At 35.5% G+C, this 26,417-nt stretch overlaps 2 protein-coding genes and 1 non-coding gene across 11 annotated transcripts; 1 reads left to right on the top strand and 2 right to left on the bottom strand.

Moving 5' to 3' along the window:
* Window positions 1–1,956: 1,956 nt before the first annotated feature.
* Window positions 1,957–5,039, bottom strand: LOC121246216 (ER membrane protein complex subunit 6-like). 3 transcript variants are annotated; one of them, XM_041144281.1, is made up of 5 exons: window positions 4,886–5,039; window positions 4,049–4,195; window positions 3,548–3,743; window positions 2,507–2,526; window positions 1,957–2,142 (listed from the first exon to the last, which is right to left on the bottom strand). In XM_041144281.1, the coding sequence occupies exons 2-5, from the start codon at window positions 4,162–4,164 to the stop codon at window positions 2,112–2,114; spliced, it is 363 nt and encodes a 120-aa protein (XP_041000215.1). In that variant the 5' UTR covers window positions 4,165–4,195; window positions 4,886–5,039; the 3' UTR covers window positions 1,957–2,111. The 3 variants fall into 3 exon arrangements, with proteins under 3 accessions (XP_041000215.1, XP_041000217.1, XP_041000216.1); XM_041144283.1 differs by having other exon boundaries at window positions 4,049–4,174; window positions 4,886–5,022; XM_041144282.1 differs by lacking the exon at window positions 4,886–5,039 and adding an exon at window positions 4,344–4,365.
* A 2,302-nt stretch (window positions 5,040–7,341) lies between these two features.
* Window positions 7,342–7,469, top strand: LOC121247926. The gene has a single exon (XR_005937327.1). It is a non-coding gene; the product is annotated as a small nucleolar RNA snoR80 (small nucleolar RNA).
* Window positions 7,470–12,313: 4,844 nt separating this feature from the next.
* LOC121246215 lies at window positions 12,314–23,271 on the bottom strand. Of its 7 annotated transcripts, none has more exons than XM_041144277.1 (11): window positions 23,111–23,271; window positions 22,557–22,731; window positions 21,096–22,053; window positions 17,571–17,700; window positions 17,037–17,488; window positions 16,654–16,734; window positions 16,441–16,539; window positions 15,393–15,551; window positions 15,122–15,208; window positions 14,860–14,931; window positions 12,314–12,819 (listed from the first exon to the last, which is right to left on the bottom strand). In XM_041144277.1, exons 3-11 carry the CDS (start codon window positions 21,909–21,911, stop codon window positions 12,496–12,498), a joined length of 2,220 nt encoding a protein of 739 aa, XP_041000211.1. In that variant the 5' UTR covers window positions 21,912–22,053; window positions 22,557–22,731; window positions 23,111–23,271; the 3' UTR covers window positions 12,314–12,495. The 7 variants fall into 7 exon arrangements, with proteins under 7 accessions (XP_041000211.1, XP_041000210.1, XP_041000212.1 ...); XM_041144276.1 differs by having other exon boundaries at window positions 21,096–22,010; XM_041144278.1 differs by having other exon boundaries at window positions 21,096–22,010; window positions 22,561–22,731.
* Between the last annotated feature and the right edge of the window lie 3,146 nt (window positions 23,272–26,417).

Here is a 26,417-nt window from a genome sequence, read left to right as displayed (position 1 = left end):
CAACCCTTGGAACTTGTAATCAGATTTCAAGCTTGCGCCGTCATAACCTACACAAGGCCTAGAATCAAATGAAGAAATACTTAGATCTAAGGAGAAGGGATCAAGAATTTTCGGAAGGTGAATAGGTATATTTAAGACTACAGCCGTATTGGCAAACCACCATGACTCAACGCAAGAACCTCAAACATGCACCAAAATATTTTGGGCCATTCCAAATCATACAAAGGGTAGGAAAGGTGGCATATTGTTTAGATCTGCTGCATACCTCCAAGATCCATCCTATGTTTCATGTGTCTCTGCTTAAGAAAAAATTGGGTTCTTCAATCTCTATTGTGCCTTCTTATCTTAGTGTGTCTTTTTTTTTTCTTTTTTTTTTCTTTTTTTTTTATAGTAGATGGCCAGGAGTCTGTCTGTGGGCCTTAATTTATTTTAGTTAGTTTGTATTTTGAATTCAGATTGGCCTTTGGCCTTTGTGTGGTTGGCCCGTGGCCTTTCTTTTATCATGTTTTCATTTTTGTATTTCCCTACAGTATATGTACTGAAAGTCTTGTCCTATAGCAATATTCTGGAATGTTCAAGAACTTTATCTTTCTCTCATTTTCCCTCTCACTTTTCTTGGAAGAGCTCCCCTCGAAGAGAGCAACCTGTGTTACTTTATTATTTCATAGAGGTTTGTTACAGGCTTCCATAGTCGGTGAGCGAGGTAGAGAACTTATCCGCGTGGTGTATGTGCACGACGGAAGTTAGCCAGAATTAGAGTGAAGAAGTTTCGTTGGAGGGAGGCGGACCCGAGGTCCTTGAGTTTGAGAGAAAGGGGAAGATGAAGAGGTTGTATCTGCAGGTTCTTAGGGTGCCTAGTGTGGACTCGAACTCCCTTTTGATCCTGGAGCTGATAGGCCTCACGTTGCCTGAGAGGGAGAGGAAGAGAATGAAGAGGTAGAGGGCAACAATCTTGAAGGGGATTGGAGCAAAACTCGATGCCATTGAAGAAGAAAGAAGAAGAGATTGGGTCTTGTAAAGAAGCATGTATAATCTGGAACAAGGTTTTAGGTTGAGGTTAGGATGATTCAGCTTGAAAATGAACATAAAGTTTTTGAGAAAGGGATTACTGCATTTTTTCGAGGATTTTGTCTTTTGTGAGACACAGAGAAATGGGAGTGAGAGAGATTTGCAAGTTGAAATAAGTTTGGATGAGCTTTTATGGTGAGGACAGAAAGTTGCAAAGACAATGGAAATTGACATTGCCAGGGTTGAACTCCCATTTGGTGCCCAGGAAATCAAGGACGCTGCATTCCTTGCTATTGATGCCAAGTATGCTCCGAACGCTAGGTCTCCTTTTTTGGTGATAGCATGATTTTTTTTAAGTACGATCATTGAAGGAAAAATGAGATCTGAAAGTGGAGAAAGTAATTTCGAACTTTTGAGAACAAAGGGAAGATGAATCTCGTCAGGATCACCCTCCTTGGCTTGTTCTTTCTCTCCTTGCAACGCACAAGGTTGTTGCTCTAGATGGTTAAATTTTTCTTCAAAATCCTTCATGTAATCAATTACATGTTGTTGGAGAATTTAAGATTTTCTTGTATTTGTGTTTGGCTGACTCTGATTTTATCGAGGGATATAAGAATTTCTTCCATAATAACATAGAGACCGGTGTTTATTTGATACCAATTTGTAACACACCCGATGGAAGGTGTTTGGATGTGTAGAAAATACGAGAAAATGAAAGAAAATTGGATCAAATTCTAGGATGACCTTGCCTCCATAGAAGAAGATCAACTGAAAATATGTTGTATTAAGCTTCTGGATGATGAACACTAGAGTCATTAGCTTGTACATAAGCATGATATCTCCCTACATAGGCCCAAGCTAACAGAACTAAAAGCATATAGAGAAAATAAAATAAAGGGTCCAAGCCCACTTGCTATCCTATAGTCCAAATAACATGTTGAACCAGAATAAAGGGAATTGCTAATGGATTTAAACCGGCCCATGGCCCAGGTACTTCATTTTTGAACTGTGACACAAACACCACCAATACATCTCCCTCCAGCAGTTGCAGGCCCGCAGCAGCATCACAGCTTTACTTCCGTTCCAAAAGTAGCAAAAACCCATCAGAATATGTGCACGATGTCGTAGGCAAAACTTCGCATGTCAAGGAAAGCACGGTGATATGAAAGTGACATTCTACCAAATGATTCAATAACTAGAATAAATGAGTTGAAATAATATTATTGTATCTAAGGGCGTTTCTAAGGGACAAGTTTTGGTAAGATATCAGTCATCTTACCACGGTCCTGCCAATTATGCTCGTCATGTGGAACAAATCAAAACAAAAAACATATTTTGAGACAATTTATATCAAATGTTAATCGGCATGAGCTAGGTTCTAGCAAGAGAACTTGCTCATAACCCTTTGGCACCATCAACTGAAGCCAAACATTATAGTCTCAACATTATCATCACGTTATTACTATGATGTGTCTCAACATAATAGTGAAAAGGATACGTCCAGAATAGCACGAACGACTGCAAAAGAAAAGGAAGGTAGAAAATGTTAATAAAAAGCAAGAATAACATTGCATTGTTGGCAAGTTAAACATGAATATTTCACAGAACATAAATAAAATGGTGAATGTGTAAATATGTTTTGAGTGACATCCCCAAAAAGCTATTCAATAAGATAACAAGCATTTTTTGTTGATCCTTGGCCAAAACAAAAGCATTTTAGTTCAATCCGAAAAATCAGCTTTCTATTATTCAAGATGGATCAGGCAGTTACCAACATGGCCGTGCGATGAAAACAAAAGGGCTCTCTCTAACAAACTAAAGACTCAAAAGCATAATCCAGGCCAGACCTTTGCACTAATGGATTAGTTTATAACTGACATCAGTAACTTCCATAAAGCTAACATCACTCACTTGAAGTGGCAAAAGGAAAAAAAAAAAAAAAAAGAAAGAAGCAATATAGGCACCATTTGAATAGGAGAAATCCTTCAATATTACCTTCTGGCTAGAAGGATTCAACACATTCAAAACATTCACAAGTTGTTACGTGTGGATACCCTATACTAAGTGATAAGGATAGGTGGTGTATGAGATCTCACATTGCTTGGGAATGAGAAGTTATTGCTCTTTATAATGGTTCTGATGAGGCTCCAATTGTATCATTGACTAGTCCTTTTGGAGTATAGGCGAGCAGATTGTGATACCCCCATATACTGAGTGATAATGATAGGTGGTGTATGAGATCTCACATTTTTTGGGAAAGATAAGTTCTTGCTCTTTATAATGGTTCCAATGCGACTCCAATTGTATTATTGACTAGTCCTTTTAAAGTATAGGCCCATATGTGACTTGGGCCTCCCTTGTGGTGTTACATTATGACTATCTAGGTTTCAAACACTCAACAACGAGAAAGATGCTGAAAACTATGTTTTCTAGGTGTAACAATCATAAATAATACAAAAAATCCTTTGGCAAAGGTGAACCCTATGCGAACAGGTCAGGAAATTTATAGCAACAAGGAAACAGAGAGAGAGAGCCATACCATGAGCCCACTAAAAAATCCATCAAGTACTACCCGGTTCCAGCTATCAAAGTAAGAATGAATTGAAAACCCAGACTTTGCTATAAGCCCAGCTGAAGTGATGGCCATGATGAGGAAATACAAGATAAACCCAGTCAAGCCTGTGAATCCAAGAATTCCAGCAATAACCCCTCCAACGATAGACAGAAAAGTCCGGCTGCAAGGAAGTTAAATAGCTTAGATTCTACATACAAGGACAATACAAAATGATTATTCCCACATATTTTGTTATATTCAACTATATTGAAAAGAGCTATCTTCAACGTTGTATGCAATTATAAGCGCCCCCCCCCCCAAAAAAAAAAAAACACACACACACACAAGACACCCATCCAAACACACAGCTCCTTGTAATATATGTCCAGGAGGAGTGAAGCCTTGTGTCCTCTTTACAGTTATCTAATCTATAAAGCAGGTGTCAATTAGACAGGCTCCATGTGGTAATAGGTTGTCAAAACAAACCTGTAATATATAGTTTTCATGTTACTCTGCAGATTCTCAGCGTTGAAGGTTGGAATGTCATTCGAAAGATCACTTGATTTCTTCTCTACTGCACTAGAATCATTATGTCCGGCCATACCTTCTACTCTGAAATATGATAATAGGTTTCTGAAAAAAAAAAAAAAAAAAAGAGCTATTCGTGATCATAAACCAACCTTCAATCAACTTTTAAGGCTTCTAAATATAGCACCGGAGTAACTAATAAACGGTGCAATCAACCCTATAACTAAAAACCTTAGGGTCAAGAACTCTCAACTGTTCACAAAACAGATATTAACGCATCCTAGGCTGTATCGTGTTTTAACGATGATCTGAGAAACGAGAAAACCAGTGGTTATAATGATAATTTTGGGGGAATTGAGGATCTAAGTCCTTTCTGTATAAATTCATGAACGGAACTTAACCAGCTCAAAACTAAGTTATTATGCTTGCTATCCATCACATAATGGTGTCGGGATTTCAACATCCATTGATAAATAGTAAATGAGGTTTCTCCAGAGGGAGATGAAGAAAGAACACATCTTCCAATCAGCCCAGTTGTCTACTACCCATGTATTTGGGCAATTCACCACTTTCACAATTTCTTTTTGTCAGTCATAATATTTAACACCCCAAAACATTAAGAACAAAAAAATTGCCGCATGAGGGATGTGTAAGAGCGAATAGCATCAGATCTGTGAATCAAGTAACTATTCAAAACACAAAAGTTAATCAAAAACAATGATAATAAAAACTTGAGCTGCAAATATGGAAGAAAGGAGAAAATATCTAATACGTAAATTATTCAAAGGAAAAAACCTTTATGGTGAAGGGTGACAGGTGATCAGAGACGAAGGACTTCCTCGGTTTTTGAGTGGCAGAACTTGCCGTCGCTACCCAGATACAATCATACAAGGTATGTTTTTTCTTCAGTTTGCACTTCCATGCCCCCCGAATGTTTTAAAAGTTATGTTTAACCCCCCTAAAATTCTTATAATTGAACTGCTAAACCCTCTTGCGTTTATCGGGTTTAATCTTGGAGCGCAAAAGCTGATTGGAGAACTGTGTTGTCGTCAAACCCAAGGACAAGGGCCAAGATCTCCCCTGACCCGGTAAGGCCCAATTACGCGGTCAATGTGCCTCCTGGCCCTGAAAAGTGGGCCTTAGCAGAACATCCCAAACGGCTTGCGGACACTGCTAACTATTCACACCGCACACAGGTAAAGGTCTTATCAAACTCCTATAGATAGCACTGGCAATGGACTAGCCATTGTCAAATTCAAGTCTAATTTACATCTACTTTTAAGATAAAATTCCTAGCATTGGAATCGGCAAAGCCATAGTTTTCTAATTTTAGCTACAGTAAAATCCTCTCGCTAGTCATACTTGGCGAGTACCTGTAGAAGAAGCAAACACATATTTTATTGTTTCCACTCACTCTTTCCCTCGTTTTCCATTTCCTTCATATTTGCCCTCGTCTCTCGTCTTGAACCTTTCCGTCGCCATTTTTTTTTACAGCTCCATCGCGACTTCTCTCTCTCGCTCGTCTCCCCCTCTTCTCTCCATTTGCCATTTTTGTTTTCTAAAACTCCTCTCCCTCTTCTCTCCCTCGCTCGTCTTTCTCTCTTCTCTCCGTTTGCCATTTTCTTTTTCTGAAACTCATCTCCCTCTTCTCTCTTCCTTAATCGATTTTCTCTCCGTTCCTGAGTCGATCTTCAACGGTTGTGCAATTTCTCCTCTCTCTCTCTCTCTGTCGGCTTGGCTCAAGAACGCGACACTCTCTCTCAGTTTGGGTTGGTAAGACTACCAAAACTTTATTTGGGTAAGCTTTTCATTGTCGATTGTGAGTATGAATTTGTGAATTTGTGAAATGGGTATTCCTTTGTTTGGGTAAGATGATTATTATCGTTGCTGATTTTTCTACAGTTGGTATTGTTGATTTGTATTGAGTATTTTGAGTATGAATTCGTATCCAGCCAAACCTCCTCTCAGATTCTTAGAGCTGAGAGCCCATATTTTTTTTTTGGGATTTTCGGTAACTACAATCCGCTGTAGTTATTAGAGTTGGTGTTATTGTTTTCTGGAATTGGTTGCTTGGTTCTGTATTGCGGTTGCTGTTTTGCTATTTTCTATCGATGGCTGGGGGAAGGGGCAGCAACACCTAAATTCCTCAAAAAGCACCTAAAATAGGATGTCATGCAAATTACACATGCCATAATACAATGGACATGCATAAGCATACCTTAACCGTGAAACTCAAAGCAAGTTATGGCCTCATGATACTGACCACGTTAACAGAATAAAGGGAAACCAGTAAAAGAAAAGCTTTGGCAGCAGAAGTACTTACCTGAGACCTAGAACCTGATTTTCATTAATTCCTCTCATGAGAGTTAAACCCTAAAACAACCCTCCAGACCATATGTTAGCATGCATGCTTACATCACACCATTGGATCAAATTTTAGAGCTTTTACCTGCTGTGCAACCAAGAACAGACTAGTGAATGGACAGAATAGTATTAAACCATAGAACAGACACTTTGACACACCATTGAGCATATTATAGCACACTATGTGTTTCTTTTACATGCCAAGGGCATGATCTGTCTTCTAGTTTAAAGGATCAACGTTTAGATAGAAATTGACATTATGATATTTATATATATATATATATATATGTGTGTGTGTGTGTGTGTGTGTGTGTGTGTGTGATTTATATAGGTGCTTGTTGACTTGCTTGTTGGTGTGATTGTTCATTGTTTGCACAAAACTAAGTGGTAAGCAATTATGATCATACCCTTCTAGCTATTTTTGTAAACAAAAATGCTCTTTTAGCTAAGCTATATGATATGTACATGTTTTGAAAGATATACTATGCATAGACTGTTCATTGGAAGCCCTTGTTACATGTACCCTATCATTCTTATTATTATTATTATTATTTTGATAAGTAAGAAGTAAATGTACCCTATCATTATTATATAACATGATGAATGCAATGGAATGAATTGTATGCTTTTACTTGCCATCATATACGTAATGTATCATTATATATTAAAGGAATGAAAGACAGAAAAATGAAAGGAAAAGGAAAGGGTACATTATATTAGGAATGAATGAATGCATGAGATAAATGTTTTTCAAAAAGGAGTCATAACAATGATTATTTACAGTACTAGATATAAAGTGGAGAATCATAGAGGCAACAAGCTTTGTGCATCTCATCAACAGATTTTTCCTAATTTAAGCTCTCCTTTATTGTAAGCATGCTTTAGAGTGTATTTATGTGTGTATTTAGTAGTATATGTATGTGGGTAATGGCTTGGATGCTACATTAATGTTGTGGCTATCTTGATCGATGGTTGCTTTCAATACCATTTGATCCCGGAAACACCACATATATTATTTGTTACAATCGTTAAGACACTTATAAAAGAAAAAAACAAGTATATGTATGTGGATATGTATGCATTTCTTTATGTGCAGAAGCTAAATCCTAATATTTTTAGCATGTATAACATAATTTGCTACTGATCAAAAAGAGATTAGTAGATAATATTGATTTGTGAGCATGCCTATTATTGTTTAGATAATATTGATTTAGATTGAGTAGAACATTAACATCAACACATATAAGGGTGTGCAAAATTATGAAAATTTCGACTCCGTCCGACTTCCGCTCCGACTCTGACTCCGACTTCGTCGGAGTCATCGGAATTCGGAGTAGCTCCGAATATCTATTCGGAGTCGGAGTCGGAGTCGGAGCTCCAAGAAGCTCCGCTTCTGACTCTGAATTTTTTTTTATTGTACACTTGCGCTCAAGCGAGGTGTCGAGCGCAAGTCAAGCACACGTTGTATTAAACATTGGCTCGAGCGACATGTCGAGCGGAAGTCGAGCGAACCTCTCTGGAAGAGTTATGCTCGAGCGACATGTCGAGCGGAAGTCGAGCAAACCTCTTCCAGAGAGGTTCGCTCGAGCGGAAGTCGAGCGAACCTCTCTGAAAGAGTTCCGCTCGAGCGCCACGTCGAGCGCACGTCGAGCTCCGATCTTATGTCGGAGCTCCTATAGGAGGTCGGAGCTCCGACCTCCGATTGGAGTCGGAGTCGGAGCTCCAATTTGGCTCCGACTCTTGTCGGAGTCGGAGGTCGAAAATGAGCACTCCGACTCCGTCGGAGTCGGAGCCCATCCCTAAACACATCCAACCAAAAACAAAGATGAGTTTGTTGTTCTTTGCAAAACAGATGAGGAATAAAATGTGTTTGATGTTCTTCTTTGCAAAACAGAACACAGAGTTTATTTATTTGCTGTTTTTCTTTGCAAAACAGAACAAGAAGTTTATTTCTTTGTTGTTTTTCTTTGTTATTTTTCTGCATATTCCTTTGCTTTATTTGCATACCAGATCAGCATCAATTTGGAGCATATTTGTGGACTGAATTGCATGTCAGTTTGTTTAATTTGTGACAACATCAATTTGCTGTTTTGTGGGACTTGAAAATTTTAAAACTTTTATAACTCCTTGAAAATGTAATATTTTTCAATGATGGACACACAAATTGATGATGATCCATTCTTCACCACTCTATTACAAAGTGGAGGAGAGTGTTGTAATAGCACCCCAATGCAACATTCTAATGTTGTGCTCCAAGTAACATTCAATGACGGTGAAAAGAGGCATCCTCTAAAAAAAGTTCAAAGGGGTGCATCTTTCACTGCAGAGGAGGATAACCTCCTCGTCTCAGCTTGACTCAACATTAGTATCGATGCAATAAACGGTACTGATCAAAAGTCCACGCAAATGTGGGAAAGAATTTTAGAATTTTATCAGGAATATAAAAAACAGAATAATGTGAACCGTTCTGTAGTTTCTTTGATGAATCGGTGGTCCTCGATTCAGAAATGTACAAATAAGTTTTTGTGCATTTTTAGCACAAGTAAAGTCATTGCATCCAAGTGGTGCAACGAAGCAAGACAATGTATGTAACATTTTCCTTTAATTATCACAATTATATAGGACTCATTTATGAACTAACAATATTCCTATGGATTTGTAGATTGAGAATGCAAAGATTTTGTATAAAGAGATGGAGAAGAGTAACTTCACAATGGAGCATTGTTGGTGTCTTCTGAGACACCAACCAAAATGGCAGCAACACATCTCCACTCTTGGGATGAGGAGAAGGCCATAAGGTGAAGTTGCTATTGACACAGTAGAGGAGAACATGGAGGTTTTTGCTGAGAGACCTCTAGGCAAAAAAGTTGAGAAAGAAAGGGAGAGGAAGCGGAAGTCGATGGAAGGCAAAGAGTCTGAGATCAGCATTTCCTTAGCTAAAATGACCGACGATAGAGCCACAACCATGGAAGAGCGGAGAAATGCTGCGTTGAAAGCAGACCAAAAGAACGAGAAAGTATTTGAATTAAAGAAGAAGAAGTTTGAACTAGAGAAAAATAAATTTGAAGGCAAGATGATGATGCTAGATCTACGTGGCATGAATGCCATGCAACAAGAATATTTTCGTAATATTCAACACGCAATTTTTGAGGAATCGAAATCCCATTCCGGAGGTAGATCTAACTCTCCTTCAATACCTTATTATGTAGATATTTAACTTCTAATATTTATAGAACATATTTTTTTGAGAATTTAGTGGCTGCCCAGCCACATGTAGGCTGGATAAATATGTGGCTGGATAGCAACTAATTTGTGGACTGTTTTGTGGATAAATATTTGACTGGGTATTTATTTGTGGGACTCTTGTATGGGACTCTTTTGTATTTGCACTAAGTTTGGGACTGTGTTGCTGGACTTGAATGAGACTGTGTTGCTAGATTTGAATGGGATTGTGTTGGTATTTATTTGTGTGACTATTTTGTATGGGACTCTTTTGTATGGGACTGTGTTGCTGGTTTGTGTATGGTTTGTGTATATAATGTGTATGGCTTGTGTATGGTTACGTGTATGGCTTACTAGTTTCAGGTTCTTCTATTTTTTTCTCGGTTCTGATTCATTATTTTTTATAACTTCTATATTTTTACTTGACATTTGGAACTTCTATATTTTTACTTCACATTTGGAATTTCTATATTTTTTGTAGATGAAAAATAAAAGGTTGAGGAAAAAAATTAGTTGGGAAACAATAATTGAAGTATCAAATTAAATTATTAATTAACATATGGTTAGTGTAATTGCAAAATATTAAAAAAAATAATATTATTAAAAAAATAATATTATATTAATATTTTGACTAATCTAATGGCTAGTTTAATGTGGATTCATCTAAGTAAAGATTAAAGCTATAGTCAAAACTTGAGATTGTAGCTAAAATTTGGACTTGGCCATTGCCAATGCTAGACATTCAACAACCTCCCGAGGATCAGATAAGATCAAGGTGACGAGAGAAATTCAAATAATAATGTACGAACTTTGTTTCAAGTAAAAGATCACGTTGTTACGAGGCTCAAAGAGTTCCCCTCCTTCCTCTAAATATGCCCATAAATGATCATCCATCATGTACGTAAACATTACCCGTCTCTCATTGAAAAGATTGGGCACTTCTGATTTAGGCATTGGAGGCGTTTTTATACCCTTCAAACCTTCTCATTTCTTTGGTTGCATGTCTAGGTGAACGGGAGTGCCAAAGATGTCCAAAACAGGAACTTTCTAAAACAGTGAAATAAGAAATTGTGAGTAAAACATGTTGATTTTTCTCAAAGTAAAAAGGATTACTTCGCTTAGAATGTTGCCTATGGTGAAATTTGTAATACAATTGATTTATGGAAGAGACTATGCAATAACCAGAAATGTTAGGCATACAAAACATGTTAAAATTTATTTATTTATTTATTTTTTACAATTGACGTTTTGGAATGAGATGAAAAATCTTCTTTTTTTTTTTAATAAAAATAATTTTACAAACGGATAAATCACTCAATTTGTGAAGTATTTTTCTTAATTCTCCTTCTAAGCTTGACATTATTCATCTAAATATTTTTTGTTATTTCCTTTACCAAATAATTTTCTCCCTTCTTTTTTTTTTTATGTTTTTTTTTTTTCCCTTGTCAGTTGTCATCTTCTCTCATAATTGCTCAAATTATTTATCCCTTTTCTCACCAATTATCTACCTTCCCAAAACCAAGAAACGGAAGATACCCACTTCTATTTTTTCAATTCAATCATTCACCATGCTCTTACCAAGATCCTCAAATTTCAGCAATAACACGGTAAAATTACCAAGGAATTAATAAAAAAAAATAACAATTTCATTCACAAAATTCATCAAAACCGCCAAAAGATCAACAATTCCATGGACATGGACTTCTATTGCAGACATAAAAACATCCCCTTCCATATCTTCGGATACAACCCATAAAAAGGCTTGTCCATTCTTTGTACATAAATCCATGTGACAGCGGTTCTTCCCCTTCTCGGATAAATACACCAGTTTGTGCCAACATAAAAAGAGCTATCCAGTTGATTGATGGATCGTTGCCTTGATTATATAACCTAAAAAATGGTTCTTATATCTACAAAATAAATCTAAATGAATAAATGAGATAAAAGAACAGTAAATAAAACGAAAACCTAGATAGAATTAAACAACCGTACATGGTAAGAACGGTAAGAGAAAATAAAATAAAATAAAAAATGGAAATAATCACACACCATACAAAGTTTATGTGATTCGACAACATATCTACGTGCATGGAATTCCAGATGATTTTATTCAAATGATAATAAAAAATACAGCATGACAATCGTACAAAGGTCTAAAATAATATACAGTAATCTCTAATTAGTGTGTCAGGTCGGTCGGATTAAAAGCCTAAACGGGTCAAAACTTTTTTATCAACCCAAGTCTCATTGAAAATTTTTACCAAAAAACGCAACGGATCCTTGTATGATCAGCTCATCAAACCGAGCTGCACACAAACAGAACTAGACTCTACACAAAGAAGCCCAACAATACAGCCATCTTTATCTTTTGCTCATTTTCCATCCAAACGAAGAAATAGAAATCATACAAGACCGAGATCCGTAAATATTCCAGGAAGTAGAAGTCCCTTAAAACAAAGTAGGTATGAAAGATTCTCATCCCACCGTGAAAAATGAGATACATGTTTTGTAGGATTCATACTTTCTTAGCTCTAAAGAATGACAAAACTAATCATTCAACTGCCATAAGGGGTGGAAAGGACAACTAAGAAAACGACAACGAAGAGGAAATTCAAACAATATACAAATTTTGCAGAAGAGGCTCAAGAATACTATAACTCATGCTAGCAGGTATTAACGGGGGCCAAACTTTTCTCAGGCCTTCATTTTCTTAAAAAGAAGAAAAGTAAAGAAAGACTATAAGCCACTCAAGTCAATAAACCTTCTGTAACGAACTCACAAATGCTTTACAATGATTGTGCATCGAAAATGACTAGCAATCACCATTGCTTTTTGCCCTTTTTCTTTCTCTTGTAGGCACTGCCACTACTGTTGCTGCCACTACTCTTGGTGCCATTTCCAGTTCTGCCAAATGGGCTCTCGGTGGAGGTACTGCCACTGAAATTGTCAAACATGCCTGCTTGCACCGCATTTTGTAACCACTCCAAGAATTCTTCCTCTGTCATGCTCTCTTCCATATTAGATGCAGGCATTCGACCACCTTTTTGTCCTGAACTTGTTCCCTTTCCACTGTTATGCTTGGAGGTTACACTCGTGTTGACGTGAAAACTTGGCTTGTGGGTGTTGGCCGGAGAACTCATTCCCTGGATACAAAAATACTCTCAACCTATCTCATCTCATCATTACAATTTTTCTAAATTCTCATACAAAATATAATAAACAATTCAACATTTTCAAATCTCAAAATAATAATAATATTAAAAAATAATATTTTAACAATATTTTATTCAACTAATCTAAAACCATCTCATCTCATCTCAAAACGAAACTTCTACTTTTATGTGCAGGTGTACTATGGGTGCAAGTTTCATGATGTGGGTGGTTCTTGCGAAGAGACTGGCAACTCTTTTACTTCAAAACCAAATAACCCCTTATTTATAATTATAATCTATTGGGCTCGTCGGAGAAGCCACACTATATGTTAAATCTACGGTTATTAGTTTTCGACAGAGACATGAGAGTTGTTTTTCTTTTTTTCTTTCTTTTTTTGCTGAGAAGGGATATCTGCATTTAGATACCAAAGTAATACCATCCAATTGTTGTCTTTCATATAGAATTGCATAATGAAGCAGGTATTCTAATGCAGAAAATGCCACCAAATTACAGTGTGATATGAACAACCAGCAAAAGCAAATCAACTCAATCACATCAAATCTACAATGCAGACAGGGATGAGGGCAAGGGGGAGCCCTGGCCCCCCAAACATTTCAAAGAAAATACGAATAACCCTGAAGATTGGACGAGTTTCTAAGAATGTTTTGTTTTAGCATTGGTCTGGCCCCAACTCAAATAGTGTGGACATAAAAAAATTTCGTTTTCCATGGGCAGGTTGGTCCGTAACCTGCACCTTTATTTGCTTTTTCTTCTTCGTACTTATTTTTCTTTCTTTTTTTTTAACTTGATGAAATTCAAATTTTAATGTTATCCTCTTTTTTACTCTTTTTAAGATACAATTTTTTGGTAGATAAAAGTCTAGATTTCTAAGGACAACTTTTAGAGAAAAAATATGCAAATTTTTATGCTTCTCAACACATTTAAAACATAAAAATACATATCATGTACTTTTAGTTTTACAAACTCATTTTATCCAAATTTTGTGAATAGGTTTTCAGTATTTATCATTGTTTTTGGAATGTGAGAATTTAACACTTTTTTTTTAATAACTAAGCGATAATGTTATTAATAAAGATAGGCAAAGCCCAAGTACACAACATGGTATACAAGAGATAAGACCTATCTAGGTCACAGTATTGGAATGTGAGCATTTAACACTTACCTGAGTTTTTTTGTATTTGTACTTATGAATCATGAAAAAAGGAATTTTTTTCTTAGGCTACGTTTGGGTAGTGAGAATACCTGAGAAGTGTTGAGAATGTTTGTGAATAGTAGTGAAAAAGTAATGAAAAAGTAATAATAAAATATTAAAAAGTAGGTGAACAGTAATGAATAGTAGAAAAATAGGTAAAAAGTAATAATAAAGTAAAGAATAGTAGTGAGAGTACCTCAAGTACTCTCACTTGCCAAACACACCCTTAGTCTTGAATTTTGTTTTTTGTACTGTACCATTTTCAAAACAAACTGGTATTTGTTAATGGTGGCTATTACAAAAAACTCAAGCCAAAGACACATTAGCCCCCAAAAATTTGCCCCCACAATATTTCAATTCTGGCTTCGTCCCTGGATGCAGAAGCATTTGACCCTGAGTCACACATTTTTGTGGCCTTAAAAATGAATGAAACTAATTTTTAATGTCTGGAAGCCCGGAATACATGGGAGTTATGAGTTCGATTCCAGAAGGCCTCCAAATGCCTACCAGGAATTGATTTTTTCAAAGCGAGAGCTGCATTTTTCCTTGTCACTAGTCACCGGGTATCTTTCAGCATCTGGTTGTGTAATTAAAATATTTACGGTTTCCTCATTAAATAATCTTTAGCGGGCCCATTTGGATACAGAGGTGAGATGATTTCATCTCATCTCATCTAATTTCAACTAATAATCTTACTACTATTCACAAAGTATCTCAACTCATCTCATCTTATCTCACTATCCAAACGAGCCATCAGTATATTCATGATGAAATACACATACGTTCAAAGAAATCAGTTCAGATAAACAGAATATACCTGACAGATATACCATTCAGTAGCATCATAAATCCTGCTATCAGCGCAAACATATGCAACAGGAGCATCTACCTGCTTATGTAGCATTACGTTAGAAAGAAGACTCATACCCCAATTCCATATTATTCAAGAAATGATCACTATTATATGGATATATAGCACCACTCCTAGAGTATAATCATAGTTCTCCTTTCTTTTTCTTTTTTGGGGGGGACGAATAATGAACTAATTAATGACATCAAAATGAATTGTTGGTAAGTACCTTCTGCAGAAGTCCGTAAAAGAAGGGCTGGGAAGACTGTTCCACCCATCCATCACCATCTTTTGCCTGATGAAAATCTTTGCAATCCTTCAAAAGGGAAATTCCCAGAGGAAAATCATAAGCACCAGGGACAAACTCCTTCCCTTATAGGGAAAAGAAGCATTATTTTTTATAAAAGCTGGACCATGTCATGCAATGTGGTAGCATACTTAGTGCCAGCTTACAAGCATGCATGCTAATTGAAGACCATGCATCATAGATAAGGAAATACCTGACACCATCGTGCTCGAGATTTTGATTTCTTGGCGTGTAACCAGACGTGATAGTTGCCACACTTTTTGCAGGCTATTTGCCTTGAATCTCCAGAAGGATCCTCACCACCAGCCTCTGAGCGTGCAAATCCCGAGGCAAAGAAACCATGCCCACCATTCTAGGAATTAATTACATCAAAAGCTTAAGGGAGCTGAAAGGATTAACATATAACTAGAGCAAGAGACTACTCAAAAGCTTTGATGAAAGAAACAAAGCAAGCCCAAATCACTTCTTAATGACAAATATAGGACCTAATAAAAAAAAAAAAAAAAAAAAAGCACAACCTAGTTCTCCACGTTATCTGATAAAAAAACAACCTCATTGCAAAATCCAAAGAGAATTCAACTATACGCATTTGTGCCAAATGAATGAAAAAAAAAAAAGATTTGCGTATGTTGTAGCATGGTCAATATGTTTATTGCAGCATCAGATCTCCCTTTGTCAAAAGTGTCTGCAGCAATGCAACAAACAGAAGGAATATTCGGGGGTAATTTGAAATAAATTACAAGTGAGATACTTGGCGGGTTAAAATGGCTGTGACAGAAATGGCCAATCAATTCCAGTGAAACAAGGGATGGACATCACGTCTAAGGAATTCCCATTCCAAATATTTGGTCCAAATATTTTATTCAAATGTATTATTAATAATAAAAAAACTTAAAATGTCTTGATCTTACCAATGAGAAAAACCCACCATTTAATCATTTCCCTCAAACTGCATCTGTCAAGTCACTTTGAACAATTAAAATGGTTAAAACAGCCTTTTATTCATTAACAGTTAATGGGGATGCGAGTTATCACAGATCATGAGAATCAAAACTCACCACCTCCTGCTCAAGATTCACATGTTCATACAGTCATTAGTTCCAGAACCAAATTCCCATGAAAGTTGCATTCCAAATATGACTATGGAGCAGAGAGGAGATAGAGTACTGGTTTCCCACACCCAAACACATGAAACAAACATCTGAAAAGCATGGGGGAACATATTACATATGTATACATACCTTTTGAGTAGTAGTTTGTAACCTACGGAATAAGTTCAGCAGCTCCTCCTTTCTTAATTCATCATCATATGCTTTTCGCTTCAGACTATCTAGAAGAACCTAGAAAATCAGAATAATAAATCCAGCATTAAAAAAAAAAAAAAAAAAAAAAAAAAAAAAAAAAAAAAAAAAGAGCACAAAATATCTCATTGCAGTTGAAACCAAAAGATTTACCTCATATGCATTTTGAAGTTTCTTAAAAGCTTCTGCGGCCTTTTCATTACCCATGTTCTTATCAGGATGGACCAACATGGCCTAGAGCCAATTAAAAAACTGAGTCAATAAAAATGCATACTCTCTTCACCTTCTTTACAGATAATGGGAAGTTGTTCAGAAACAACACAAAAGTAAACCAATCTCTTTAAAGTTACAAGATACATATATGAAAATCATTGAAGCAAACAGCAAAAAAAACCAATAAACATCACAGCATATGAGGTTGATAATGCTAATGAAACTTTTTTTTTTTTTTTATCAGTAAATGCTAATGAAACTTCCCAGCAAATAACATAAAAAACCATTATGGCCAAGGATAACAAACAGAGAATACTAGTTACCTTTTTCCTATATTCTCGTTTGAGTAGAGAAACATCTATGTCCTCATACCGGGATAAGCCCAACACTGAGTAGTGATCAATGCAGTTTAACAAGCGAACCACTTCTTCTTCAGAAGTTACCTCAGAATCAGCCCCACTGGTCGAGGGAACTCCTGGACTACGGTCAGTTGATAACCCTGGGTCAGTTTCTGAGGTTGAGGCATGCTCTGTGCTACCATTAAAGAAGCCTGGTTGACCTGCCATCCCAGCTGCTTGTTCTGGGGACCTGCTTGGTCTTCTATGTCGATCCATATTATTCTTTAGGAAGTATATCAAAACATCACTCGAAATAAAAGAGAAATTCAAACCGATAAGCAAACCAAGCCATCCAACATATGCCCAAGCACAATATACGGAATACACAGTGGTGATTAATAGTGCAGCACGTTCATGGCTCGACATGAATGCCAACCCTGAATTTTAAGCAATGTCAACCCCAGAAAACTAATGAAGTAATATAAAAGATCGACAGGCATGGTAAGGTAAGAGAATCACCTCCAAGAAAGATGACAAGTGCTGTTGTCCAAAAGCTTCCATAAAACCACAAGAAAACAGTTCCAGAAACGGCAACAGTCAAAATTGCAAGAGTGAACCCAACAAAAACTCCAATAAGAGCAGCTACAGCCTGATTGGTCATTACAGCATGATGAGAAGATAAAATATGAAAGGTACACTAGCTAAGCTAAGAAACTGAAAAATACAACCAGTAAAGCACTGAATGTAAAGCAGGTACCCATGCCAACGTGAAAAAGTACGTAGAAATAAGTACTACATCACTTTCTCACTATTTTGTTCTCGGAGCATGTGAACATGTTATACATTATGTTTACATTGGGCTATCACCTTAGTGACAAGACTAGAACCCAACCAAACTCTTAAGAGCACACAGTTATGTTTAAATCCTCGCTCTTGCATGTTATGAATGTGCAACATGATAGCTAAGGTGCAAAACCTGGATATATGAAGTATTGGTGGAAAAACTAATCTCGAAGCTGCAAAATGCGTTTGTCAAAGGTAGACAAATCCTTGACTCGGTTCTTATAGCAAATGAAGTATTGGATGGTCGACTTAAGTCTAGAGAGCCTGGGCTACTTTGCAAGTTAGACATGGAGAAAGCTTATGATCAAGTCAATTGGAAGTTCCTTCTTTATTTACTTGAAAGATGTGGTTTTGGGAGGAAATGACAGAAATGGGTAGAATTTTGTATCTCTTCAGCTCGTTTCTCCATCTTGGTAAACAGCTCTCCAGTGGGTTTCTTCAATTCCTCTCGTGGCCTGAGACAGGGAGATCTGCTCTCTCCTTTACTTTTTTTATTTGTCATGGAAGCTCTCAACAAGATGATTGAGGGGATGGTGAATGGTGGGTTACTCCATGGTGTTTTGGTAGGGAATGGTGATCTTAACATTTCTCACTTGTTATTTGCTAATAACACGCTTATTTTTTGTGGTGCACACCTCGGTCAAGTCCAAGACTTGAGGGCGCTACTCCTTTGTTTTGCGGTTGTGTCAGGATTGAACATTAACCTCGCTAAGTCGGAAATAGTGCCAGTGGGGGATGCCCCCGATGTGGAGATTTTTGCTACTACCTTGGGATACAAGATATCTTCGCTTCCTATGAAGTATTTTGGTTTACCGTTGGGTGTCTCTTTTAAATCTAAAATGATTTGGAATGATGTAGTCGAAAGGGTGGAGCGCAGATTGGCTACTTGGAAGAGGCTTTACTTGTCGAAAGGTGGTAGGTTGACTTTGATTAAAAGCACTCTTTCTAACTTACCCACCTATTTCTTATCTTTGTTCCTGCTTCCCACAAAGGTGGCTAACCGAATTGAGAAGTTACAAAGAGATTTCTTATGGAGTGGATTGGGGGAAGAGTTCAAATTCCACCGAGTTAATTGGTCTACAGTTTGTACCCCAATTTCTGGGTGAGGTTTGGGGATTCGCCACTTGCTGAAATTCAATCAAGCTATCTTGAGTAAGTGGTTGTGGACGTACCAAAATGAAAGGGAGGCCTTTTGGAGGGCGGTTATAGATCCTTAGTTTGGGGAAACTTGGGGAGGATGGTGCTTGAATGAGGTACAAAGCACTTATGGAGTGGGTTTATGGAAAAACATTAGAAGTCTTTGGGGGACCTTCCGAGAACATGAACATTTTGTTGTAGGCGATGGTTCGCGTGTCCCTTTTTGGTTTGATATATGGTGTGGTAACCATTGTCTACAAGATACCTTCCCTGCCATCTTTGCGCTTGCAAGAGTAAAGGAGGCATCGATTGCCTTTCTTCATTCATCAGTAAATGGCACCCCTCAATAGAATATTGATTTAATTAGGGCAGCCCATGACTGGGAACTGGTGGAGTCTTTTACGGAGTTCTTTGTGGCTCTATATTTCGTAAGTATTCCAGGGGGCTCTGGAGACAAGTTGCATTGGAATCATTCTAAGAAATGTATCTTCTCGGCCAGTTCTTTTTATCAAAAGCTCACGAACTCCGGTTTGTCTATATTCCCGTGGAAGACTATATGGAAGACAAAAGCTCCTTCAAAAGCAGTTTTCTTTGTCTGGACAGCGTCTTTGGACAAGATTCTCACTATAGATAATTTGAGGAAACGACGGGTCATTGTTCTAGATTGGTATTGTATGTATAAGAAGCATGGGGAGTCTGTCGATCACCTGCTTTTACACTGCGAGGTGGCTAAGGTTGTATGGAGTGATGTCTTCTCAAGAGTCGGATTGTCTTGGGTTATGCCTTGGAGATTGGTGGATTTCCTTGCAAGCTGGACAGGACTACACGGAGATTCTCAGGTAGCGGCAATTTGGAGATTGGTACCAATATGCTTGTGTTGGTGCATTTGGAGGGAGAGAAATGCTAGATGTTTCGATGATCAAGAGAGAACAAGGGACGAGTTTAAAGTTTTCTTTTTTAAGACATTGTTCCTATGGGCGGGGGCTATAGTTTGTAACGGACATAGTGTCCATGATCATCTTCTATCTATATTGTATCCTCTAGCTAGGCGTGTTTTCATGTATACTTCTTGTGTACCTGGACTATGCCTATTTCTATGAATATATTATTTTTTATTACCGATCAAAAAAAAAAAAACCTGGATATATTGCTTTATGTTTTGCCAGACTTCACATCCCCAAGACGTAGACCAAATTATGAAAAGCTACATGAGGGTATATTCATGTTTGAGGCCATAACAGATGAAGATTTACATGCGACATCCACAATGTTCACCTACCGGTAACCAAAAGAGAATGAACATAAGCCAAGAGGCACAAAATGGCTGTATCACCACAAATTGCAACTCCATATCATCTGAATATACACAAATAGCATCCTACTTAACAACACAATGGGCAACCAACTCTGATCAGTAGTTCTTAAAGCTTCTAGCCAAAGAAATATTTCCCATAATTTCAAATCTCATAATGCCCATCTCATCTCACTCATAATTAAGAATCATTTGAAATCAGAGGTCCCAGAAAACTTATCAGTTACATGAAACCAATCAGAGCTTAAATCTCTTTGATTCTGCATCATTTGATATGGTAAGGCTTTAATGCCTCATGGAAATTAAACAGGCTTATTGTCTTTCAGATAGGACAGATAACCATCATCCAGAATTCTAAAATCCAACCATAAAGCATAAATGAGAGCCACAAAACATCTGATCGTACAGGACGGATTTCAGGAATCTCCAAAAGTAGACATATATACAGTAAGTAAACTGAAAAGAAAAATGATTACCAAGAATATCCAAAGGGTCCCTAATTATTAATAAGGAAAATCAGGTTTCAAGGAAAACATTAATCCTTCATATTTTCTTTCCTTTTTTTTTTTTTTGTTTGTTTAGGCTGACCTTTATCGAATCTTAAACCAAAAAAGAAAAAGTAGAGGGGAAAAAGGAGGATCGAAATATAAAAGTATATTATCTTCAATTATCATATGAACTGATACCAACCAGAACAAGCAACAAATGGAGTACCGACCTTTGGTGCTGACTCAAAGATAAACAAAGCTTACCAAGACAATAAGGAATTTGAACAGCCCAACCATAGCAATTACTGAGAAAATGCTGAACCATAAAACTGAGAAGAAGGCTGTTGTCCCCATGCGTAAGAAGGAATCAATGCCTCTAAGAAAACAGTTTAACCAAACCATTGATATAAGAAGCATTATGCTCCAAAACTGCAGGAGCCATTTCAAAACAATGGGATACACTTGCTCAATCTTCATTCTAGTGTAGTCACGAGCATTCAATATTTTGGTTTTGAGAGTCATAAGCAATGGTCTTTGCCTATCTAGCCATTCACTAGCTGCCTTTAAGACTGATAATGCAGATGCCCTCAAGCTTCTAAGCACCAAATTATCTGAAAGCTTAACTTTTTCCATCACATTTTTAATATTCAACCCATTAAACAAGAACGCCAGGCTACTTATTGTACGCTTTTGACATTGGTTAGCATGTAATATCCCATTTTCTTGTTCAGTTGAAGCTCCAATGTTTTGAATACAACCTGCTAAATCCCTTTCAGAGGATATTGGTTGCTCTGCACCTTGCATTGCATCCATTCCTTGCTTCTCTTCCCTCAAAAGATTCTCTGATTCTTGTATACTCTTCTTCTCATCTCCAGGATAATAGGTTTTACTTGCACACTCCACAAAGTTGCTTGATTGGTTACCATTTGGGAGTTCTTCTCCAGGAAAAACCTTCACCTCACATGCTTTTCCCCGCCCACTCATCATTTTCGGATTAAGCCCCGAACTTGAACCTCTTCTTTTGTGGTCTAATGTATTGTGGTCCACGCCATTCTTCGGTTGATTACCTTTTCGCACCATGATGTAATAAGTCTTGGGGTATTGTTTTTAAGAAGTCAAGTCAAGTACTTTCTGATTCCACTAATGGAGCCAAGGGCTAGCTAGGGTGAGAAGCATAACCTATCAACAAAGGACGTAGATTACTAAATATCCAAAATAGACACTGCATTACCAAAAATAAAGAACATATATGCAAAAAAAAAAATCAGCTCTTAACTACAGAAAAAAAAAACATAGAGAGTGACCCAAGTAACATTAGCACAAATATTTTTTAACATATCAATTCTGAATGCTCATTAAATCTAGAATCCAGCCAAACATTAACCACAATCACATAGTTTCAGGCTCATCTAACTCCATGAATCCACATAAATAGAATGTCCCACATAACAAAGGAATTCGTTTTCATATCACAAAAAAAATCCTATTTATTTATTTTTTGTTTCCTGTAAGAAAGATAAACTAAAAGTGGAAATTGGACGTTACCCATTACAAGGGAAGCATAAGGAGAAGCACCATGTACCGCCAAAACCCCATTTGCACGCCTGAGAAGGTGTTTACTAATCTCCACTCAAATAAGTGGCAACCATCATCCACACTACATGTCCTCTCCCATCATAAATCCTTCCTCACCCAAAGGTAAAAGTCTTAAGGATAAGGAGTTACCTACATATGGTAAAGACGATATGAAACCCTGAAGATATCAGGGCCACCATTTAGTTTGTTAGTACCCGCCCATGGTGAAAGGCAGCCCCCTACCAAAGAAGGGCTAAGTTCTATAAATGTCCATTGAAGGTCATAATGAGCCGAGAATAAGTCAACATTGGATGGTAATACAATCCTGAAGAATAAAAAGAAACTGCATAGTTAATAAATACTAACCAAACCTGATGATTTCAAGCCGGCAAAAATGGGAAATCGAGGGCTAACGAAATGGTGGTATATCATTAAATAGAGGCTTACTCCTTTCTCCATAAAACTCGACACGAATTTTACATAATTATTCATGTATGTCCAATCTTCTAGCTTGAGCTTTATACAGTCCTTTCCACACAAAATCTCAGACACAAAAATCATATAATTACTTATAACATCTACGAAAAATTGTGAGAATGTATGTAATGGAAAACAATTGAGAACCAAACCACAAATTTCTTTCGAGGAAAAAACAATAATAAAACCCACTTCCAATTCATTAATAAAAAGCAAAAAAGACAGACCTTGAGCCACGGCCAAGCTCGGGTTGCTTCCCAAAGTGAAAATAAGCCCTAAAGAACCAGATGCTTTTTCTGAGTTCTTAGACTAAATCTGTGTATCGATACTGCTTATTACACAAAATCTTTGTTCTAGCATTGGGCACGTTGGCAGGAGGGAATGAATAAATATAAATATATATTTATATGGAAATTTCTTCTCCCACAGAAGTGGTCACCGATGGTGGCCACCGAATGCATTTTTTTATTTTTTATTTTTTTACTTAATTGTTAAGTAATTATTTTAAAATGAATATATATTTTTTATTTTCAAAAAAGAATATTTAATAAATTTAAAAATGTTTGGAAAAAAAAAAAGAAAAAAGACAAAAAATATTTTACCTATTCGGTGGTGGCTTCGGTGGACTCTCTCTGTGGGAGTAGCACTATCCTATATATATATTTGTCAGAAGAAATTTGGAACTCTCAGAACTATAGACTAGGGAGTTCCTCTCATGACTCATCCGCGATGTTCGAATATGAATCTATTTGGGTAACTGCCAAGCCATATTCTAGTGATGGATTAGGAATATCCTCTACCTCTGAATGATATATCCTATGTAGCATGAAGTAGAGCATTTTTCTTTCTCATTTATTTTCTTTTTCCTTTAAACACTACTTATGAATACCTCTAATATTTTTAGAATTTATAATTATATGCTTACGAATTTTAACTATTTTGATCGATGAATTTTAAGAAAAGCATTCAAAATTTTGTTCCATGAGAATAATGTGATGCATCCAAATGGACTTTAATTTTTTTTTTTCCTTTCTAAAGAATTTGTGGTGAGAATTGGGTACCAACAAAATTTGGTAAAATATTAAGTTATTTCTTACTAATTATGTGAGCAAAAAAAATTTTGATTGAGCTTATATCCACCAATTTCTCATTTAGATCTCTCATTAAAATATAAAAGAATAACGTTTTTTTTAGTAATACAAGTATTCTTAGGTATTCTCAGATGGATAATGATAGGCTTATTATCCTCCTACCACTCTTTTACTACTCTATAGTATATTTGAAATTTTTATTTTCTTTTAAATATTTTTTTAACATCCTTAATCATTAAAAAAAATTTAAAAAAATACAACTTCACTAATAGTCACTTCCTTAACCAGTAAGTAAAAAATAAAATGAGTAGTAAATGTGTGGTAGGAAGTAGTAAACTTATGATTATCCTTCTTAGATATTGTCAAATATTTCATTTCCAAACATTACTAAAATACAAATACTTTTTAATTTCAAATATTTAATATTTTTATCTAATTTTTACCTAATCACTACAATTTTTTCAAACTCACAAACAACACACAAAAAATAATATAATTTTTTAAAATTTTTTTAAAAAATTATTCAAATAATTTTTTAACTTTATAATATTTTTAATCAACTTTTTCTCTCCCATTTTTTAAAACCTAATAAAATATTTTAACTCAAATTATTTTACTATTATTTATAAATTATTTCACTTCTATTAACAAATATTTTGATATATTCTAAATATCTAAACAGCTCTAAGACTGACTTATTTATTCGCTTAGTTAACTTTATATACATTTACATAAGAGAAAAATATAATGATTTTTTTGTTGAAGGTAAACCAAGTATTTTATATCTAGTCATAATCGGATTAGTTGTAAAATTGGTACCTGGATTTTCAGGTTTTCATAATTCGAGACCTCATTTTTCAAGCTTTTTGTAAAATTAATATATAAATTTCAAGAAACTACAATTCAATACTTATGCTAATTTCACCATAATAAAATTAATTGTGTAATTGACACGTGTCATCCATGCACCATGTATAAGTTTTTTTATTAGCTGGCGTGGATATTGATGCTACATGTCAATCAATCAAACACTGACGCATGCCATATCGTTTAGTTATGTAACAGTGAAATTAACGAAGGTGCTACCTTACAAATTTAGATCTTGAGTCTGATTTTAAATTAAATTTAATATTTAAATACTTATAATAAATTATTAAATTCATTTTAATTTAAAATTTTTTTACACGTGAGACGTATAATTTTTTTTAATTTAATATATTTTTATACATGAGACTTAATTTTTTTTTAATTTTTCATAAATACATCTAAACATATCTAATTAAACTTATTTTAAGTAGACTCTATAAAACCCATTCCATCATTTCAACTCACAATTATTCATAAAGAACTCAACTCATCTCAACATCCTTATAAAACTTAAAGTTTTAAGTCTCAATTTTACGAAAATTAAAAATTAAGGACTCGAATTATAAAAATGTGAAAATTTAGATACTAATTTTACTATTAACTCTAATTTGTTTTTAACATTTGTTATCTCTAACATCAATTTAGTCCGAGAATACTCTCACTAATCTTCTTTTTACGTGTAACAAGATTTCGGTATCATTTAAATCAGTTTTGAGTACAACAATTTTAAATCACAAAAAATAGACTTGTAGCAAAAGTCGAGTGCCTGTCGTATCATGGTCATATACACCACGTGTAATGAATATTGTCTTAAACTTTTACTAATTAAAATTTTTTTATTAAATAGTCTAATTCAAAGATATAAAATATTGTTATATATACTTATAATTTTACTTAAAATTTTATTTAAATAATCTTCGCATCATTATTGCATGCTATAATTATCTCTTTTTTATTAGTTTTGTTTTAAAATAGAAAAAGAAAAAAAAAATTGTAAGAGCTTTTATCCGGACTTAGGGCCTAGAGTTCCTACGGCGGAAAGAACGAAAAATAAATGAATAAATAAAATTAATCTTAAAATATTTATAAATGTTTCAATAAATTTTATAGATTTTTATATAAATGTAGGTCCCACATTATATTAAATTTAATTAATAAATTTATAATAAATTATTTTTAAAAACAATTTGGGATGGACACCATTGGTCCGTCAGCCATTCGTGGGTGACGGATATTCTACCCAAACAAGGATAGATATTCATAAGCGATGCTTGATAGAGATTCAGGGTTAGTTTAGACATTTAAAATATTTTAAAATTATATAAATTGTAGTAAAATAGTTTGTAAATAATAGTAAAATTATTTGAGTTAAGATGTTGTATTAAATTTTTGAAAATGAGAGAGAAGAAGTTGAATAAAAATATTATAAAGTTAAAAACTTGTTTGAATATAAATTTTTAATATTGTTTTTATTTCGAAATTTGAAAAAATTGTATTAATTTTTTGTGTTTTATTTAGAAGTTTGAGAAAATTATATTGTATTTTGTATTTGAATAATAATTAAGTAACTATTAGA

This window comes from Juglans microcarpa x Juglans regia, chromosome 1S, assembly GCF_004785595.1.
Source record: "Juglans microcarpa x Juglans regia isolate MS1-56 chromosome 1S, Jm3101_v1.0, whole genome shotgun sequence".
Classification (NCBI taxonomy): Eukaryota; Viridiplantae; Streptophyta; class Magnoliopsida; order Fagales; family Juglandaceae; genus Juglans; species Juglans microcarpa x Juglans regia.
Note: the sequence above shows the minus strand (reverse complement) of the source record. Positions and strands in the feature narration are given on the sequence as shown.

Coding starts and splice junctions, on each gene's coding strand:
- LOC121246216 (XM_041144281.1), bottom strand. CDS start 4,164: ATGGCCGGACATAATGATTCTAGTGCAGTAGAGAAGAAATCAAGTGAT. Junction 3,744..4,048: donor ATGAAAACTATATATTACAG/GTTTGTTTTGAC, acceptor ACTTCCTTGCAG/CCGGACTTTTCTGTCTATCG. Junction 2,527..3,547: donor GATTTTTTAGTGGGCTCATG/GTATGGCTCTCT, acceptor TTTCTTTTGCAG/TCGTTCGTGCTATTCTGGAC.
- LOC121246215 (XM_041144277.1), bottom strand. CDS start 21,911: ATGGTGCGAAAAGGTAATCAACCGAAGAATGGCGTGGACCACAATACA. Junction 16,735..17,036: donor AACGAGAATATAGGAAAAAG/GTAACTAGTATT, acceptor AATTGGCTCTAG/GCCATGTTGGTCCATCCTGA. Junction 15,552..16,440: donor TACAAACTACTACTCAAAAG/GTATGTATACAT, acceptor ATTAATTCCTAG/AATGGTGGGCATGGTTTCTT.